A 21,116-nucleotide genomic window follows, 5' to 3' on the forward strand; every position below is an offset into this window, starting at 1 on the left:
ATGTTTGGTTTTCTTCCCCCCCCCCTTTTTTTTTCATTTTCCAGGATGGAAATAAGAGCCCTTCTTCCTTACCCCCCACAAAATTTGCTCAATACTCTATGCCACCCCCTTTCTCCAGGATCATATATTTCTCCCCACAAACCCCGCACTTTTTGGAGACACCTATCTCCACAGAACTCTTTTCTCTGAGTGACTCTCCATATTTCCAGAACTCCAGGGCCCCAAATGGCTGGCCAGGTTGAAGGCCCTGGAGAAGGTAAGAGGTCCCTTTTTAACCCAATCTCCACTTTTTATTTTTCTTTCTTTTTTATTTTTGTCAGACATGGGTCTTGCACTTAGGGCCTAGCTGGTATCCCTGAGCTCTTTCACTCAAGGCCCTACCACACTGAGCCACAGCTCCACTTCTGGTTTTCTGGTGGTTAGATAGAGACAAGAGTCTTAGGGACTCCCTTGCCCAGGCTGGCTTTGACCTGTGATCCTCAGATCTCACTCTCCTGAGTAGCTAGGATTAAAGGCCAGAGCCACCAGTGCCTGGCTCCAGCTTCGCTTTCTAGTTGATGTTTCTCAAAAGTGACGGCGAGCCACCTAGGAGAAGTTTACAAAGAAAAATAAAGTCCTTAGGATGGGCCATTCCTCACTGTCCAGGCCATAAGAAAAGCTCACTTTGTTCTGCAGGCAGCTAGTTAATCTGCCTCTTGTTCGGAGGAGCTGGGCCCTGCCTCCTTGCAACACAAAGCCACACACAAATTCCTTGTTTCCCAGGCAAAGTTGAGCAGCTTTACAAACTCTCCAACTGCTGTTTGCCTCCTGAGCCCTTTCTCCATCCGAAAAAAAAAACCAAAAGACTGAACTTTGGGTAGGGACAACTCCAGCACCATTTCACATATGGCCTAGAAACAAAACCAAAAGTGCCTTAGGTAATAGAGACACAAGGAGTGAGCAGAGCAGGCCGCCTCACATCCTCAGCTCAGTCAGGGAGTAGGTGCTGGACGGGACTGAGGACTAAGTCTAAGTACACAGGACAGAGATTTCCTGCACAGGACGTGACTGGGGACAGGCAAAAGTCTTAGCTGTTCTCAGTGATCAACCTCATGTCTGGGATTAACCTGTCATTTGGTGTCCTTCTCTGGGAAATGAAAAAAGTCGGACAAGGACCTGTCTTGTTGCAGAGTGACTCCACTGCGCTATTACTGTCCTGTCACTCTTGCAAGACCTTCAGGAAGACAGGCTCCCTGTGAGCAGTCTGACCTCAGGGTCCCCAAGGTGGTGCCAAAAGAGGAAGAACCAGAAACAACTATGCAGAATGCAGGGGCCAAGAGAATCAGGCCAGCTGAGAAGAGGACAGGGCAGTTGAAAATGAATCTGCTCAAGTGGTCAGAAAAACGAGGTTTGAGAGCCTTACTAAGCAGGTCATCAGTCAGACAGGCAGTCGTGTGTGTGTGTGTGTGTGTGTGTGTGTGTGTGTGTGTGTGTGTGTGTGTGTGTAAGTACCTGGAGTTGAACATAGAGCCAGGATGTTCCTCTTTTATTTTTCTTTCACTCAAGGCTGGTGCTCTACCACTTGAACCATACCTCCACTTCTAGCTTTGTGGTGGTTAACTGGAGATAAGAGTCTCTCAAACTTTTCTCCTCAGACTGGCTTTGAACCATAATCTTCATAGCTCAGCCTCCTGAATAGCTAAAATTACAGGCATGAGCTACCAGCACTCAGCAAGTAGCCAATTTTATGGAGCTCAGAGCTAGCCTCTGTGAAAAGACCCAGGGAGTGAAGAATTACAGTCACTACCTAGGAGAACCTCCACAAAGATATCAGTATCTCAAAGAATTGGATGGACAGGCAGATTAACAAATGTGAACATATATTTGACATTAGAGAGATGTAACATCCTCTTAGACTGGGAATGGTGAGGCATGGCTGTAACCCCAGCAAGGCAGATGGCAGAGGCAGCAGGATTGAGGTCCAAAGTTGACATGCGCAAAATCAGTGAGAGACCCTAATAAGTTAACAAAAAGACTAGGGTCACAGTCCACATGTTAGAGTGCTTGCCTAGGAACTGTGAAACCCTGAGTTCAATTCCCAGCACCCGGAGGGTAGAGATGGAGAAGCCCTGTTTATTAGGCGAGAAAGACATGTAAACTGGCCATTTTAAGCTTCTCCAGGTCTGCTCCTCTCAAAACCAGGATTGCAAATCTGCATGTTATACATTCAAATATAGGAAGGAAAGATAGTGCCCTTATGTCTTTGCAGTTGCTGCTGTGACCTTCCTGTAAGTCTCTGACCTTCAGGGTAAGCACAACTTAGTGTAACCACATTAACTTTTCTTCAGGTAACTCAGGCCATGCTTGGGCAGCTAAACAGCTGTGCAAAGCAGGGTTTCCCATTTCCTCCCCTTGCGCCAGCTCCACTGTCAGAATGGGTGGGGCAAAGTATAGGTGGCTAGCCAAGGGGACCTGGTTGCAACAAGGGTAGAGAATGAAGTAGATTTAGGTAATATTCTCAGAACCCTAGGGTGCTCCCAAGCCTAATGAGCTACATGCTAACTCCCAATACAGCACTGCTACCACCACAGCCATCAATCCCTTCAGGATGGAGAGGGGTCAAAGTCCCTATATGCTCTGGCCTTTTTGCTCTACCCTCTGCTTTCTCCCTGTACTTTATTATATTTTATTTTTTTGGTGGGGGTGGGCAGGTCAGTCTTGGGGCTTGAACTCAGGGCCTGGGCACCGCCCCTGAGCTTTTTTGCTCAAGGCTAATGTTCTACCATGTTGAGCCACAGCACCACTACCGGTTTTCCAGATAACTTTCACAGATTTTCCTGCCCTGGCTGGCTTCATAACTCGATCCTCAGATCTCAGCCTCCTGAGTGGCTAGGATTACAGGTGTGAGCCACCAGCACCTGGCTTCTGCCTGTTCTTTACCTTCGCGGCACCTTTAAATGTCCCAAGGGCTTGTAGGCACTTTGCCACACTTGCAAATTCTGTGCAGTTAGAGTGGTCTCAGTCTCATCACACAGGTAGGGAAAAGGGAGTGCGAAGGATTTAGATGCCTCTTAGGTCTCCCTCGCTCACATTTTATTTTCCACAGTTCTTCATGCTAAAAAGAAAAAAAAAAAGAAGCAGATTTCAGGCTTTCTATTTCCTGAACTTCATATGCTCCTCATCCAAAAAGCCTCAAGTCCACGCTATCACAGGCAAAATGGCCTATTTATACCATAGAAAAACTCGGTGATTTGGTCCACCAGCTGCTGCAGAGATATGTCAAAGAGATAGGTAAAAAGAAATTAGACTATCCTTTTTTTCTTTGCAAAGACCGGCTTGTAAGCCTTTCATCTTGCTACTAACTCTACCATGTGAGTTTCTAAATGTCAAAAGCTGAATGCTGAATTTGTCTTCTCTTTTGCATACCTGCTGGAATGAGTCTTTCAGAAAAAAAAAAGTGCTTTGCATTATCTAGGGAAATGTCATAGATGCAGAACTACAAAAGGAGAAAAAGGGCTGGGGTCATGGTTCAAGAGGCAGAGTGCTTACCCAGTACCTCCCCCCTTTTTAAAAAGGGAGGGAAAGTGGGCTTTTGAATGTTTTTTGGAGTTCCTCTATGAAGCTCAACACCAATCCTTCCCAGCTCTTCTCCTATATTCCCTCTATACTCTGAGATGAGCCATACAATGAAGCTTCAGTTCTAAAATAGCCTAGGGGGGCTTGGGCCAGTATGGGGGGGGTGGAAGGAAGAGGTTACGCAATCATTGGTGTATTTCTAGGCAACTAAGATCAGGGTTAGTTAGAGGCAACTGAGGAGAGTTGTCAACTCACTAACATATAACTGTCCCTGTAGGAATGAAAAGCAAAAGAAGAAAAGGTACTTTTAATAAAATGGTTTAAATGTCATTTCTGTTGATTTGTTTGTTTGCTTGTTTGCTTGTTTATGGAGATGGGGGTGTCCCTAGGTACAGGCCAGCCTTGAACTCCAGATTGTCCCTACACCTGGGCTTTGTGAGTGTTGGGCTCACAGGCATATACCACCACACCCAGCCTTAAATGTCATCTTGCTAACCAAAAGGCATTCTCATGTGCCAAATGTGCATAAATCCTTCCCACAATTCTTCCAAAGAGGCTATTGTTCTCCCCATCTTACAGAGGTGAAATCAGAGGCGAGGAGACAGTTAGCGAGCCATGCCAGTACAACAGGGTTTCTAAGAACGCCTACTGGCAGCCACTGTAAGATGTGGCCACAAGCTACATCAGGGTAGAGCTTGATGTACAGCCAGCCTTGAGACGGAATGCCACGACCAGGCTGCTATGCCGGGATCCTGGCTGGTGGGGCATTACCTTAATCTCTGCTCCGACATGTTCTAGAATCGTGACTGAAAACAGGGGAGTGAACTAAGCATGGACCCAGCATCTATGTGATTCTGTGACAGGAGAATGCCAACCAGCATGAGGAAAGGTATGAAAATAACAGAACTTGAGCTATTTTCCACTCTTCTTCCCTTGAGGTTAAAGCAGGGGTTTCCCCATTTCTTTAGGAATTCTGTGCATTCCCTCATTTCCCAGCTTTTCAAAAGCTCCCTTCTCCCTCTCCCTTTCCAGAACTTATTGGAGTCCTCTCCTGGCATGGACCGTCCTTCTCAGGAACAAGGAGTATGAGGTGGAGACAGTGGGTTGGGACACAAGGTCTCCTTCAGAGTGTTCCCGCCCTGTGCCTTCACTGAGCCCAGATTTTGCTCTGGGAGTGAGTCTCTCAGCTCAGACCAGAGACGAACCCCACCCCCCACCCCACCCCACTCCCTGGCCCACCAGCAGCCCCTCACCATGGAACCTACGTTGGAGATGATCTCTTAAGCAGAATCTCATCCCAACTGGGGATGCAGAGCTTGGAAACTAGAAAATGCCAGGTCTGAGTGAGGGGAAAGCACAAGTCCAGCAATACACAGAGCTCTGTGTATTCAGAGGGAAGTTGGCAGAGTTGTGTTCGGGCAGAGAAACTCCGAGTGGTACAAAGGGACGTGCCCAGAGTGGAGAAATCATGCTAATTGTCTGCAGCAGAGCTGGAGAACGCCACCCAAAATGAAGAGAGAAAGGGGAGCCCTGTCCAGAGCCTCCAGGGCCCTGCACCTCACTCCTTTGGTCTACCTGCTTCTGATCCAGCCAGGTAGGAGACTCAAAGGGTAAGAAAGGGTCTGGAGAAAGGACTTTCAAGGGAGAGGGAGGGGAAGAATTGAAGGCCTGAAGGCCTTTGGGGTGGGAGGAGGGGAGAGAGAGCTCAAGGCTGTGGGAAGCAACTCAGTGAATTCAAGCATTGGTGTTGAATGTATCTCTTCATTCCATGAGCTTCCAGCCCCCCACCACCACCCCCCAGGTCCCGTCCCCCAAAAGGAGCTCCCACGGCATTCAGTACATTAGATGGCAGGCACTATGCCACTTCTTATGGGATGACTTGTTGGCGTGGGCCAGTCCAGCATTCTTCAAAGGATTATGAGGGGCTAAGAGGAAGGGGGAGGGAAAATCTTGGTTTTATGCCTCCCTAAACCCCTCCTCTGGCTTTTCTGAGTGTAAAACAGCATGGGAGATGGAAGAAGCATGGGAGATAACAAGCCTCCTGGTTTAGGATAGTCATACTAACCTAGCCATAATTCATTCTATGCCTTAGACACCTGCCTCCTGTAGCGCCCCCTAGCGACTTCTTGGAGAAATGATCTTATTTTAAATACTGTAGGTTTTCTGTGTACAAACACACAAGATTACAGAGAGCCTAGGGATGCATGATAGCGTGAAGAGATCATTTGAACAAAACGCATAAAGTACCATGGGTTAGATACTGATAATACATAGAAATCAGAAAGGTTGCCTACCCTTGAGGCAGAATGGTATGTGTGTGTGTGGGGGGGGGGGGGGGGATCTCAGGTTAGCTTTACTGTAGAATAAATATTTGCATTGATTTTTTTTTTTGCCAGTCCTGGGGCCTGGGCACTGTCCCTGAGCCTCTTTGTCCTCAAGGCTAGTGCTCTACCACTTGAACCACAGCATCACTTTCATTTGCATTGAATTTTAAAGGATGAGAAAAAATAGGTAGGAGTGTATATGGGCTCTACTGCTGAGGAAATAGGCAAAAGTCATTAGCTTGAAATAACTTCATGTGTTTAGGTAGGACCAGCAGTTCATTGCTGGTGGAGAGGAAAGTATGAATTGAGTTAGGCAAAGTACACTCAGTGTAGTTTGTGTAGTTGAGTGTAAACTACATTCAAAAGATGTGGAATATAGTCTATAAACAATGGATGGGATGGGAATCATGATTTTTAATTCAGGAATGGCAGGGTCAGCTGTACCTCTCATTGGAGGGGAAACTACATGCAAACAAGGTAAGAAAGAAACATTATATTGATTATTTAGGGTTGTACCAAAGTATTATAAACTGGGCAGCCTAAACAAAAACTCAGTTCTAGAAGCTAGAAATTGGAGAACAAGGTGTTGACAGGGCCATGCTCCCTCTGAAGGAAATAAGGATGGATCTACCCCAGGTCTCTGATATCACATTGAGTAGTTCCTTGGCTTGGGGCTGCGTAACTCCAGTCTTCAAGTGGTATTTTTGTCCTGTCTGCATGTCCATGTCCAAATTTTGCTCTTTTTTTTTTTTTTCTGTCTGTCATGGGGCTTGAACTCTGGGTTTGGGCGCTGTCTCTGAGCTTTTCAGCTCAAGGATAGCCCTCTACCACTTGAGCCACAGTGCCCCTTCCAGTTTTCTGGTGGTTAATTGGAAATAAGAGTCTCACGGACTTTCCTGCCCAGGCTGGCTTTGAACTGTGATCCTCAGATCTCAGCTTCCTGAGTAGCTAGGATTACAGGTGTGAGCCACCAGTATCCGGCCAATTTTGCTCAGCTTATTAGGATACATGCTAGAGGAGGTCTCCTTACTTTAGTATGATTTCATCTTAACATATTATACCTGGCCCCATTGTCAAATATGGTTGGATTCTCATGATCTGGGAGTTAGAACTTCAACGTTTGATCAACCAATAACAACATTAATGCAATTGCTCAGTAGAGAGATAACATAGGTTTCAATTACAATAAAGACTGAAGAAATGAAGCACATGAAGATAGTATTTTGAAGACAAAGTCAGGATCTCATATAGAAACCAGGAGGATCTAGAAATGGATGTAAGGTGTGTGTGTGTGTGTGTGTGTGTGTGTGTGTGAGAGAGAGAGAGAGAGAGAGAGAGAGAGTTGAGGGGCATGGTGATTAATATTGTACATGCTTAGGTTGAAATGCTTGTGTGAATATGTCACATAGCCTAAAGCTAGATGACAGAAGGTAAGGATGGGAGAGAGTTTTTTTTTTTTTTTTTGGCCAGTCCTGGGCCTTGGACTCAGGGCCTGAGCACTGTCCCTGGCTTCTTCCCGCTCAAGGCTAGCACTCTGCCACCTGAGCCACAGCGCCACTTCTGGCCGTTTTCTGCATATGTGGTGCTGGGGAATCGAACCTAGGGCCTCGTGTATCCGAGGCAGGCACTCTTGCCACTAGGCTATATCCCCAGCCCCGGAGAGAGTTTTTCTTAAGCTGTCAGATGAGTTGAAACAATGAGAAGGGAGAAGAATACTGAGCTGAAAATTGAACATCCAGAAACTCCAAGATTCATAGAGGAAGGTAAAGGAAGAAAGATCCAATAAGGAAACTGCAAAGGAACTGTCAGAACTAAGAGTGTACAGCAAAGTCAAAGGAAGGAATTGAGACCTTCCATGAGTGAACCAATACCATCAAATGGGTCAAAAAGGTGGAGGATGATAAGAACCTAAAACAGCCAACTCTATATGGCAAGTAAAAGTAACTATCCAATGAAGATGTTACAAATACCAAGTAAAAATATGATATTATGAAAAAAGTTTACTGATAGTTTCTGTGAGAGGAGTCTCAGTGGAAATTGCAATGATATGAGGACATAATGAGATCTGCAGTTACAGAGATGGTGAAAAGGGGAATCAAATATACAAAGTAGAGAAGGCCCCAAATTCTTTCAAATTAACGAATGGTTAAGTTTTTAAAAAGATACACACACACTTGGGTTGTGGTAACAAACCTCAGGCAAGCCTCAGGCCAAAAACATTTAGTCTTTAATACTCTAGCCCTGATATGAACAGATAAGGCTTTCTAAAAATCATCAGAGCCTGACTTTCAGAACATTCTAACAAGACTTTTCCAGAGGCTAGAACATTAGCAGACATAAAGATAGCATGCCGTAAATCTACAGATTCTGATTTTCAGGATTTTACTCTCTGACATCCTATATTATTCCACTAGTCTAGGAAGCCAGGAGGAAAAAGTCCTCTGCCTTCATTCCACTCCTTCTAGCCCTCAAATCATATCCACATTGTAGATGCTGCTTTTAATGTACAATTGAAAATTACATGCAGGAAAATACAGTTGGCATAAGGATAGTTTGATGAACCTATAAAAAGTAACCCCAAGTATTAATCCTCCATATTAAGAAATCAAATATTCGGTGCCTCAAAATCACTCCCTTAACATTTCAGTTACTACTGCCCTTTCTTGAGGATTAGAGGAGCATCCTAATTGATAATACATATTAATTTTGCTTGTCTTTGAACTTCACAGAAATGGAATTACACGTATGTGTTTTTGTATCTAGCTTCCTTTGCTGAACACCAAGTTCTCCAGATTTATGTATGTTATTATAATTGTCATTTGGTCTCATTGCTATATGGTATTCCATATAGCACAAAATGTTTATCTCTCCCATTTTGATACTTTGGTTGTTTCTAAACCAAACTCCAACTCAGGCTTTATGAAGAGAGCTGTTAAAATATTCTGGCACATGTCTTTTAGTAAACGTATACAGTACACACGCATTTCTCCTATGAATATATCTTGGAAAAGAATTGCTGATTTATAGGTCCTCAGTATATTTTCCTTTATTATGACAAGATATTTTAAACCTGATATCTTTATAGTTCTGAAGATTCGAGGATATGGTGCTGGGATCAGCCGGATGGTGGTAGATTAATCAGCTTTTCATTGCTATTATAAAATACCTGAGAAAACAACCTAAGGGAGGAAAGGTGCATTTTGGCTTACAGAGGTTTCAAACAATTGTCATTTGGCTCCATTGCTTCAGGGCCCATGCATGGTGAGGCAGAACATCATGATGTTTACAGTATGTGGTAGAGAAACTGTCTCACCTTGTCATGGACAGTAGGCAGAGAGAGACAGGAAGAGGCCAGGACAAGATATACCCTTCAGGGTATATACCTCACAGTGACCTACTTCCTCGAATCAGACCCCACTTCCTAATAGCCTATTTAGTGTGAGCTCTTTGGTGAATTAGCCCGTTGGTGAAGTTACCACCCTCATGGTCTAATCACCTGTCAACGATTAGATCCACAACTGGAAACTCAGCCTTTTAGAAGGATTCATATACAAACCAGAACAACTGTGGAGGACACCATCACAGATGGAAGAGAGGAAACAGGAAGCTAAGGCATGACTAAAAACTAAGGGTCCCAGGAAAATTACATTTATCCCTTGCAAGGGCACATTTCCAATGTGCTAAGCATGTTCCACTAGGCTTTGGGCTTTAAAGGTCCTATACCACCTCTAAAAATCACCATACTGAGAACCAAGCTTCAAAACCATAAATCTTTGGGGGACACATGTAAACTGTTATGCCAAGTCGCAAGACGACCACCAAGAAGGCCACCGAGACTCAGACGTTCCGAAATGCAAAAGCAAGGCAAGGCTTTATTCAGGCGAGCTGCAACTCGGGCCACGTCCTACCCACCGACACAGCAGAGGTTAGGAGGAAGCCCCGAGCTGCGATTGCACAGGGCTTATAAAGGCAAAAAACAAAGTTACAACAATCAGGTGTTCAAGCAAGCAAGATTAGGACACAGGTACAAATCTGATTGGCTCAGGGCTCAAGGCACTCTGGGGGCAGTCAGAGTTAAGCATTCCCAGCGGTTAGAGTTCTAGACCGACTGGGCCCTAATGGGCTTGTCCTGGGTTTGCTCACAGGGCCTGCTTATCTCAGGTTTGCGTGGTAAAGTGGGGTTCGCGTGGTAAAGTGGGGACTGACTTCAAAGTCTGGCACTTCATAAACCACATCCAAATCACAGTATAGAGTATATCTATATTGAGCTTCAGTTGTTATGGCCTGTTTTCAAAAAAGTTGTCTGGAGCTGGGTGTTGCTGGCTCATGCCTATAATCCTAGCTACTCAGGAGGTTGAGATTTGAGGATCATGAATCAAAGCCAACCCAGGCAGGAAAGTTTATGAGATTCTTATCACCAAGTAACCACCAGAAAACCACAAGTAGAGTGTGATTCAAAGTAGTGGATCAGTAGCTGTACACAGAAAAGCTCAGCACACAGGCCCTAAGTTCAAGCCCCATGCCCAACAACAACAACAAAAAATAGTTGTATTGATTTGTACTCCCACCAACATATATGAGAGTTCCGTTTTAGGATGTCCTGTTCTATTCTACTGAGCCAACTTGATGCCAATATCAAAAAGGGTCTTGGGTCTTCAATGGTATTGTATTAAATTAAAGATCAGTTGGGAGAGTTGATAGCTTAACAACAGTTTGTGTTTCCACTCACAAACATGTTGTCTATGTGCTATTTTTAATACATAAAAGCTAGGTATCTGTGAGCATCTATGCCCCTTAAAGAGGAGATAAAAATCTCTAGAGTCTTCTCTTTCTGTATTCCAAGGGCCTTCTTCACAGTTTGTGTTTCCTGAGTTTTTCCCTCCCACATTCCTGAATGAGTGACACTTCAGAAGATTGTGTGGAGTCCCTTGGAGGACTCCACACAAGGGTGTCTATGACAAATCAATATATGGAGGGATTTCTTTAAGGAGAGAGAGTTAACAAAGAAAGAAAGAAAATTCATCTGGTAAAAAGGTATAAAACTTGGGCCTTAAAGAGGATGCTAAGGCCAGATCACAAGTTTAGCACCATCCCATTGACACTTTTGAAAGGTAAATTTATGGTGAATACTGGTAAAAAGTAAATATTTGTCCAGCAAGCATGAGTAGATAGATGATGGTTGGTTGGTTGGTTTTAAATGGAAAAGCTATAAAGAGAACCCAAAGATATTTTCAGGTACCTTCTTATACTCTGAAGCCTGACTTTCCTCCAAGTCACAACAGGTGTCTTTCCTTGAGAACAGGTGGCTCCCACTTGTAATTCTAGCGCCACAGGAGGCTGAGATCTGAAGAATCGCAGTTCAAAGGCAGCTTGGACAGAAAAATCCTCAAGACTTTATCGTTATCAAAAATAACAGCAAAACAACCAGGCTGAAAGTGTCACCCAAGTAGTAGTGAGCCAGCCTTGAGCAAACAAGTTGAGTGAGCACACAGTCCTGGTTTAAAAAAAAAATTCTCCTTGACTGATCTAACCCAACAGGGCATTGTTTAGGTCCACAAGAACATCTTGATGGGATGTTAGTTTCCTTTTATTGAGCCTCAGGTGGGAACAAAGACTTTCTACATAATGATTTCTCAGAGACAATACCGAAGTTAATTACTTCTCCAGGTTGAATGGCCCTAATTCCTTTTATTGCCACTCTGGGCTACTGTTGTTTGTCATTTCCTCACTTCTGTGTGCTGCTTTGGCTTCTGTTCCAGTTCTCTGTGTCCTTTGAAAGTGTGGAATCCTGAACTTAATACAGATTCTGATCCTGGCTAGAGGTCTCGCAAAACAGTGTTTGCTTAGCTAAGTCTGCTCATTTCCCATATGAACACAACAAGTAATAGGCATGCCTTCCACTCCTGGCATGCCATGTCACAGGCATAAGGAAAGAGAGTGCCCACCTGGATGAGGGCAGGGCCTGAGGTAACTCATAGGCTGCACTTTCCCCAGTGTTTTGTTTTGTTTTTAATCCAAAATAAATCATCTAAACATATAGGAAGAACAGGATGGGAGAGGAAATCCATCGCTAAAAAGGGTACTGGGAGCTAGATACCAGTGGCTCATGCCTATAATCCTAGCTACTCACAAGGCTGAGATCTGAGGATTATGGTTCAAAGCCAGACCAGGCAGAAAAGTCTATGAGACTCTCATCTCCAACCAACTACCAAAAAGCCAGAAATGGAGTCGTGGATCAAGTGGTAGAGTGCTAGCCTTGAACACAAAAGCTCAGGGACAGTGACCAGGCCTTAAGTTCAAGCTCAGAACTGGCACAAAAGAACAAAAAGGCTACAGGGCCATGGAATGGGATGAGATAGGAGACAGTATAAGCCAGAGAAACTCACGGGAGGTCAGAGCTGTAGAAGGGAGAGGGTAAATTTCTTCCTCTTAGGGCTATGGCTGTCACTTCCAGCCTAGGAGTGTGGAAATAGAAACCTCAGAGTTTGGTACTAGCGATCTGTATGAGTTTCCAATTGATATAATAAAATATTCCAAGCTGAGTACTTTATAATAAAAAGAGGCTAATGTAACTCACAACATTAGAGGTAGAAAGTCAGTCCAAACAGCTTGACACTGGGCTCTGGTGATGGGAGAAAGGGGTGTAACTACATCATCCCAGGGCAGATGACTTCTAGGAAGAGAGAAAGATCTCCTGGTGAAATAGGAAGGCAGAGATGGGTTAGGCTCTAATAATAATAATAATAATAATAATTATTATTATTATTATTATTATTATAATTCTTTCTCTGGAGAATCAACTTAAAACTATAAAAATCTCCCTTAATCTCTTAGCACCCTCAGTGAAGCTAAAGAGCTCTACCTCTTAAAGGTTTCATGGCTTCTTAAAACCTACAGCACTGGGGACTAGGCTTCCAATACATCAACTCTTGGGGACAGACCATGATGCAAACCGTAGCAGGGCTGTTATCCAGCTTGGCTAATCCCCAGGAAGGCTCTGCACATGGTTCTGGTGTGTGCATCCCCTGTTGCTTCCTGAGAAGGAGGAACGTGCTCCCTGTGTGTCATCACCGCCACGTTCTCCATGGCTTTTCTCAAGAATACCTCAAGCCACAAATGCTAAAGTCCACTTTGCCTAATTGGAGAAATTAGAGAATTTGTTTTTCTACATCAAGCCAAACCTGAGATTTGATTTAGAAATCCCATTTAAGTCACCACAGAGACGAAAAATTGGAAGTAACCTTCAGATCGTGTGGCCAAATGGATCTCCGCCTGGTACACAGATTGTAGGCACCCCTAGTAGATCCCACTACTTGGAGGGCATGATTTGTGTTTCCACAAATTCTACTTAAGTAGGTGAGCTAGAACAACATTATATATATTTCTATTTTGATGGAAGATTTTTTTTTTCTGGTTGTGGGGCTTGAGCTCTGGGCCTGGGCACTGTCCCTGAGCTCTTCAGCTCAAGGCCAGTGCTCTACCACTTTGAGCCACAGAAGCACTTCTGGTTTTCTGGTGGTTTATTGGAGATAAGAGTCTCAAGGACTTTCTTGCCTGGGCTGGCTTTGAACCGCGACCCTCAGATCTTGGAGTTCTGAGTAGGTAGGATTACAGGCGTGAGCCACCAGTGCCCAGCTTTGATGAAAGATTTTTATGGGAATAAAAATGCCTTTAAAAAGTTGGATGATGGGGCTGGGGATATAGCCTAGTGGCAAGAGTGCCTGCCTCATATACATGAGGCCCTGGGTTCGATTCCCCAGCACCACATATACTGAAAATGGCCAGAAGTGGCGCTGTGGCTCAAGTGGCAGAGTGCTAGCCTTGAGCAAAAAGAAGCCAGGGACAGTGCTCAGGCCCAGAGTCCAAGCCCCAGGACTGGCCAAAAAAAAAAAAAAGTTGGATGAGGGGAACAATCAACAGGGTGACACTGATCTAGATGCATTTGTGCTCATAAATGGTTATGTTGAGTGGAAACCCCTTTGTACACTAAAGATAATAATTATAACAATAAGCTTGCAAACTATTTTGTCCACTCAGTCTTCTTCAAATTAAGACCTCCCTTTAACAACAAGCATACAATGTTCAGTAATTCACATGTAGACAGTTCTAATTCTTACAGCCATCTTCCACTCTTGACGTTTGGTTTTTGTTTTTGTTTTTTTTTTGTTGTTTTTTTGCCAGTCCTAGGCCGTGAACTCAGGGCCTGAGCACTGTCCCTGGCTTCTTTTTGCTCAAGGCTAGCACTCTGCCACCTGAGCCACAGCGCCACTTCTGGCCATTTTCTGTATATGTGGTGCTGAGGAATCGAACCCAGGGCCTCATGTATACGAGGCAAGCACTCTTGCCACTAGGCCATATTCCCAGCCCACTCTTGAGGTTTTATGATACCCAGAAAGGCTTATAGGTCACAGGAAGCGACTCACAGTAGTGAAAGAAAGGTCTTTTCTTGACTTCTTTCAAAGGTGAGGGGCTCACTACTTAACAAAGTACCAGCTCTGAAAAACATATTGAATATGCTGAATGAAGAAAATTTGCTTTGATCGCCACAAAGTTTTAATTGCCTTTTGGTCTGGTCTGGATTCCCTAGGACAGAGGAGAGGAAGAATGAGAAAGTACAGCTCAGCTTCCTCCACTCTAGACTGCACTGTAGTGGAGTAAGAAGTAAGGACAAGAAATAGGAAAATTCAGAGACAATGAGGGTAAGGAAGCAACTGGAATGCAGAAGGACTGAGAACCCCATGTGTGTCCATTCAGCTAACCCCACCCCAATTCCAGCAGCATCCTTTCCAGAGGATTCTCTTCAGAGTGGTTGGAATGATCTGTTTGGCCAGCAATACCAATTAACAGCATCCATGGCATCCCTTTAGGCCCCACATCTACTAAAAAGCCTCAGAATATGAGAGGTGGCTCTGAATAGGGCTCCATTGGACAAGGTCCTAAAATCCTAGAGTCCATGAGGCCATAGAGCCTCTACTCAAATTACTAGGGGAATCTGAGCCCCACACAGGGAAGTGGCTTTTCCTCGATCATACAGCCCAGCAGAAGGCCCAAATCTCTGATGCTCAACCTTGTGTTCTTTCCACTATCTAACAGTAACTGGTGTGCTTAACAATCCTAAGAAAGGGGGCTGGGGGTATGGCCTAGTGGTAAGAGTACTTGTCTCGTATACATGAGGCCCTGGGTTCAATTCCCCAGCACCACATATACAGAAAACAGCCAGAAGTGGTGCTGTGGCTCAAGTGGCAGAGTGCTAGCCTTGAGGGACAGTGCTTAGGCCCTGAGTCCAAGACCCAGGACTGGCCAAAAAAAAAAAAAATCCTAAGAAAGGGCAGTCATTGTTGTTATTATTGTGACTATTCTTTATTTTACAATGATATACTATTTATTTTATAAATGGGAAGAATGGGGCTTAGAAAGATTGCTTGCCTAAATCTGTGCATTCCGTGATAGTTTTTGTTTGTTTTTTAAGAGAAGGTCTTGCTATGTAGAACAGACTCTCCTTAAACTCATGATCCTCTTGCCTTCTGAGTCAAAAATGTACTACCAACCACACTAAGCACCTGGGAATATGGCCTAGTGGTAAAGTGCTTGCCTCATATACATGAAGCCCTGGGTTCGATTCCTCAGTATCATAAATATAGAAAAAGGCCAGAGGTAGCGCTGTGGCTCAAGAGGCAGAGTGCTAGCCTTGAGCAAAAAGAAGCCAGGGACAGTGCTCAGGCCCTGAGTTCAAGCCCCAGGACTGGCACACACACACACAAAAAAACAAACCACTCTAGGCTAGAGCTAAGTCTTGCAACCCTCTTCTGATTCTATCCATCCACGTCTTTCCTCTAAAGTCAGTATACATTGGATTAGAGTTTGAGTGAATTCCTCAAATTACCTATCTGGTGGAAGGGCTATATTTTGTACTGGGAAGGCTTCAGAAGGATGCTGCTTGCTTCTGGGGTAAACATCAGATACACTTGCTATGACTGGAAAGTACCTATGTCTTGAGCCCCGTAAGCTGCCCCTTTCTTGACACCATTTACGACATGCTCTTCTCTTTGTGAATCTATGTTCCTATGCTTTCCCTGCTTCTCACCACCCCAGTTTTCAAGCCTGACAAATTCCCCTTGCTATCCAATGAGCTGTAAGTTTCAGGCGTGCATAGATTTCTATCTGCTTTGCTTTCGATTTACCTCAAGGCTACAGGAAAAAGGTTCCCAGTACATAGGAGATGTTCAATCAATACTATGAATAAACACATACCGGGTAGGCTAAATCTACCATAAGAAGAAGGCAATGGGAAAAGGGCCAGAGAGGCAGAGAGGCAGGCAACAGGAGAGCCATGGAATGGCCGTGAGGGGGAGACAGAGGAACACAGAGCCACTGTGGGAGAGTTAATGATGGGGAGGGAGTGAAGAACCCACAGGGTAAGCTACTGGGAGATCAAGGGTCTTCAAGGTGGGCATGGGGGAGGATCCGGGCCTAACACTGCCTTCTTCCCCATGGGACTCTGTTTGCAGACCCCCTGGAGGGGGTGAACATCACCAGCCCGGTTCGTCTGATCCATGGCACAGTGGGGAAGTCAGCTCTGCTTTCGGTGCAGTACAGCAGCACCAGCAGCGACAAGCCCGTGGTGAAGTGGCAGCTGAAGCGAGACAAGCCTGTGACGGTGGTGCAGTCCATCGGCACGGAAGTCATCGGCAACCTACGGCCTGACTATCGAGACCGTATCCGACTCTTTGAAAATGGTTCCTTGCTTCTCAGCGACCTGCAGCTGGCCGACGAGGGCACCTATGAGGTGGAGATCTCCATCACGGATGACACCTTCACAGGGGGAGAAGACCATCAACCTCACTGTGGATGGTAAAGCCCTCTGGAGGGCATGGAGGCAGGGCAGGTGGCTGGGACTAGACCAACACAAGGAACTCCCCTGAGTTGAGTGCAGACATCAGATTGAGGGGGGATGGGTACAGCTAACACTGACAGAGGCCTTGTTATATGCCAGAAGCTACCCACAGTGTTTTGCATATATCAGCACTTAGGCAAAGTAAATGTCCCTCTTTCTACTTTGTAGACAAGGAAATTGAGGCACAAAGAGGTGGCGTCAGTTGTTCAAGCCTGTACAACTGCTAGAGCCAAGATACGGACCCAGATACTTGGCACTAAGGTTTCCCCTAACTAAAGTATCTACCAAGCTGGTTGCAGACATGAAAGCCCAGTGGTGTTGGAAAGGTACTTAGGAAGAGTGAAGGCAGGCACCATGCTGTCTTGTTCAGCATTGTACTCCTTGTGCTTAGTAGGTACATGAGAAATAGATTATGAGTAAACAGATGAATGGGTGGATGAATGAATGGAAGAATGAATGATGGGAAAGGACTGCACCGAAGAACGCTTTAGGCATGTCTTTACCTCCTCAGCCCACAGACTGGATTCGTGGCATGTTGGAATGTAGGGAATTTCTTTTAAAAAGGGAAAGGGAGACATTTCCTTGCCCATGACTGACTGGCTTTTCCATCCCTCTCCACCGGGGCTTAGTGCCCATTTCAAGGCCGCAGGTAGTCGTGGCTTCCACCACTGTGCTAGAGCTCAGCGAGGCCTTCACCCTCAACTGCTCTCACGAGAACGGCACCAAGCCCAGCTATACATGGCTGAAGGATGGCAAGCCCCTCCTCAATGACTCCAGAATGCTCCTGTCCCCGGACCAAAAGGTGCTCACCATTACCCGCGTGCTCATGGAGGACGATGACCTGTACAGCTGTGTGGTGGAGAACCCCATCAGCCAGGTCCGCAGCCTGCCGGTCAAGATCACCGTGTACCGTGAGTCTTCCCACCTGCCTGAGAGACAGGTGCCCAGTGCAGCTAGGGGCAGAGAGCCACTCTGAGGGGAGAAAGAGGCAGAGGTGGGCATTATTTGTGGAGGACAGACAAAGTGGGAAGTGGGCTCTGAGCCAGCCCTGCGATCTGCCAACCATGCCACCTAAGGCTCTTTTTCTTTGCCTTCCACTGCCACAAGCTCTCCTTGCTACACCTGCTGCCCCTTCCAGAAGTTTCTCCCACCTGTCTGTCTGCCTCTCTCCCCTTAGGAAGGAGCTCCCTCTACATCATCTTGTCTACAGGAGGCATCTTCCTCCTTGTGACCTTGGTGACAGTCTGTGCCTGCTGGAAACCCTCCAAAAAGTCTAGGTAATTCTGCGAATTCCACCACCTAAGCACCCAAATCCTTCAGCCTGTTCCAGCTCTAAATGCTATCGTTTATTTAGGTGCTTGGGATTAAGTGCAGGAACTCATGCATTGTAGGCACAGTCCCAGACCCACATTGTAGTCTCTTTCTCTCCTCTCCTCTCTTCTTGATTATCCTCTCCTCTTCTTTCTTCTCCCCTTCCCTTCCCTCTGTTATTATTCTCCTTTTCCCCCTCTTCTTTTTTTCTTTTTCTTCTTTTCTTCCTCTCCTTCCCTTCCTCCTCCCTTCCCTCCCTCCCCCTCTTTTTCTCCCTCCCTTCTTCACACCCCACCTGTCTTCCAAGTTCTTACTACAAAATCCAAACTGGCCTCCAGTGCTCAGTCTTTTTTCCCTCTGCCTCTCAAGTGCTGGGATTAGAAATATGAGCCACCACTTATGGATCTTTTCTCATCTCTAGATGCCTTGCTTCCCAGGGCTCTTTACCTTTTCCCAAGAGACATGTCTTCCCATTATGTATGGAATTGTATCTTGTGCTCATTCCCTCCATTAAGAATGGTTTTCTGTGCTAAGGATCTTCTTTGGGTTAGGCAGTAGGGCTGGGATCTTAAGTCTGATTGCCTCCAGTTTATAGATCAAGACTCTTGAGACTCATATTGGATGAATGACTTGCCCATATCCACAAGCTAGTGACAGCATCAGCATGGAGATTTAAATGTAATTCATTCCAAAGCTCATGTACTACTCCCACACCTACCTCATGCCCAGTCTACCTTCCTGTTATCAGGAGGCCTCTTTTATGGTCATCAGAGCCCTTCCTGGGTTCCTTCCCCAGATCCTCTGCTCCCATTCAATAGGTCTGTTCTCGGTGGGGGGTGATGGGTTGATTTGCAGGAAGAAGAGGAAGCTGGAGAAGCAAAACTCCCTGGAATACATGGATCAGAACGATGACCGCCTGAAATCAGAGGGTGAGCACCCCAACACCTGCGTACCCATCCCATCTGCACGCAGATCAGGGAGCTGCTGGGGAAAGGGAGAAATGGGCCACAAGAAAGCCAACTGTGCAGGGCCTCCCTTCTATTTCCAACTTCTGGAAGACAGCAGAACAGGGACAGGTACAAGCCAAGGTAGGACTTCAGGTGTTCAGCGACATTGGCAGAGGTTATCATGGGCTACTTAAGAAGGAAGGGGCATAGCTGCTGGCTGGTAGAGTCCACACCTGGGCCAGCCACCCCATTTTGTCCCCTGTGCAGCAGACACCCTCCCACGAAGTGGAGAACAGGAGCGGAAGAACCCCATGGCACTCTACATCCTGAAGGACAAGGTATGCTCTAGGGACTGGGTGCCCCACAAAGCAGTCCCAGCATGTGAATTGCCAGCATGTGCTGGGATACCTGTGAAATCTTCCTGGAATTCCTGTTTGTTGGTTCATTTGTTTTTGTGTTGTACTGGGGCTTGAACTCAGGGCCTGGGTGCTGTCCCTTCGTTTTTTTCACTCAAGGCTGGTGCTCTGCCACTTTTGAGCTTCACCTTCACTTCTGGCTTTTTACTGGTGAATTGGAGATAAGAGTCTTGCAGACTTTTCTGCTGAGGCTGGCTTTGAACCTGGATCCTCAGATCTCAACCTCCTAAGTAGCTAGGATTACAGGTGTGAGCTGCTCACATCCAGCATCATCCTCACTTTACAGCTTAGAAAATACAACCTGCACAGGATTAAACACGTAATAAGTAGCAGGCCTAGGTTCCACATCTAAGTCTCCGGACACCAGTTGTGTTGATTTCCTAACTACTCCAGGACTTAAGGTCTCAGGTTACCCAAGACTGGTGAAGATAAGGGGAGAAAGTACTCAATGCTTTGTCCGTGATTTACTGAGCACCTGTTTATTACCTGCTAGGCACCATGCTAATTGTGACATATCTCAGAAAAGAAAAAGCAGATTGTTGGGCTGGGAGTGTGGCTTAGAGGTGGATTGCTTGCCTAGCATGCGTGAAGCCCTGGGTTCGATTCCTCAGCACCACATACACAGAAAAAGCCAGAAGTGGCCCTGTGGCTCAAGGGGTAGCGTGCTAGCCTTGATCAAAAGGAAGCCAGGGGCAGTGCTCAGGCCTTGAGGAAAAAAAGCAGATTGGTCTGCCACATACACGGAGGTGGGAGTGCAGAGGGCACCGGGTCTCCATCAGCGTCCTGGGACTGGAGGCCGGCCTGAACCAGGGGCCCGCTGATGCCCGCCGCTCGTGTCCTTCCTTGCAGGATTCTCCAGACCCCGAGGAGAACCCGGCCCCCGAGCCCCGGAGCACGACCGACCCCGGCCCTCCCGGCTATTCCGTGTCCCCTCCGGTGCCCGGCCGCTCTCCGGGCCTGCCCATGCGCTCCGTGCGCCGCTACCCGCGCTCCCCGGCGCCCTCCCCGGCCAGCGGCCGCACGCACACGTCGTCCCCGCCGCGGGCTCCCAGCTCGCCGTGCCGCTCGCGCAGCGCCTCGCGCACACTGCGGACTGCGGGCGTGCACATGATCCGCGAACAGGACGAGGCCAGCCCGGTGGAGATCAGCGCCTGAGCCGCCCGGGAGCCCCGCGAGGCGCCCCGTGAGCCGCAGCCCCGCGTCCCGCCCCGGAGCCGGGGCCTCGGGGCCCAGGGAGGGGGACGGACCCGTGTGAGCGTGCGCAGACGCGGAGCGGGCCCGGCCTTCCTCGGGGTCGGGGGGGGGGGGGGGGGGGCGGGGGGTGAAACCAGGTTGCGTTTGCTCTGGGTTTCTTGGCTTTGTTCTCAGTGGGTATATAGGTCGTGCCCTCTTAGGCCTGTATAGAAAATTAAAGTTCCTGCCCCTCCCTCCAAAAAGAAAAAAAAAAAATAAGAGGATCTTCTGAAACTAACATCAGTAACCTAACACCCCCCCCCCCCATGCTCCTGGGAGCAATTCATGCCCCCACTCGACTCCCTTTTCTTCTGGAAGTTTGATTTCTTTGGTTTTTGGAGGTTTTTTTTGCAAGCCCAGATTACAAAGACCACTTGCCCCCAATGCCCCACTGTCCTTAAGGACAGTACCAAGGAAGCAATGTGAAAGCAGCCTT

General features: G+C 46.6%; 1 protein-coding gene across 1 annotated transcript; it reads left to right on the top strand.

Annotated features, from left to right (window-relative positions):
- Positions 1-5,032: 5,032 nt before the first annotated feature.
- On the top strand, positions 5,033-20,602 carry Hepacam (hepatic and glial cell adhesion molecule). The gene is given in 8 exon segments (XM_048340957.1): positions 5,033-5,149; positions 16,388-16,698; positions 16,700-16,730; positions 17,403-17,684; positions 17,951-18,050; positions 18,940-19,013; positions 19,299-19,369; positions 20,297-20,602. Coding segments are annotated over 8 exon segments (1,260 nt in total). The 5' UTR covers positions 5,033-5,064.
- The last annotated feature ends 514 nt before the right edge of the window (positions 20,603-21,116 follow it).

This window comes from Perognathus longimembris, chromosome 3 (assembly GCF_023159225.1).
Source record: "Perognathus longimembris pacificus isolate PPM17 chromosome 3, ASM2315922v1, whole genome shotgun sequence".
NCBI classification, from domain to species: Eukaryota; Metazoa; Chordata; class Mammalia; order Rodentia; family Heteromyidae; genus Perognathus; species Perognathus longimembris.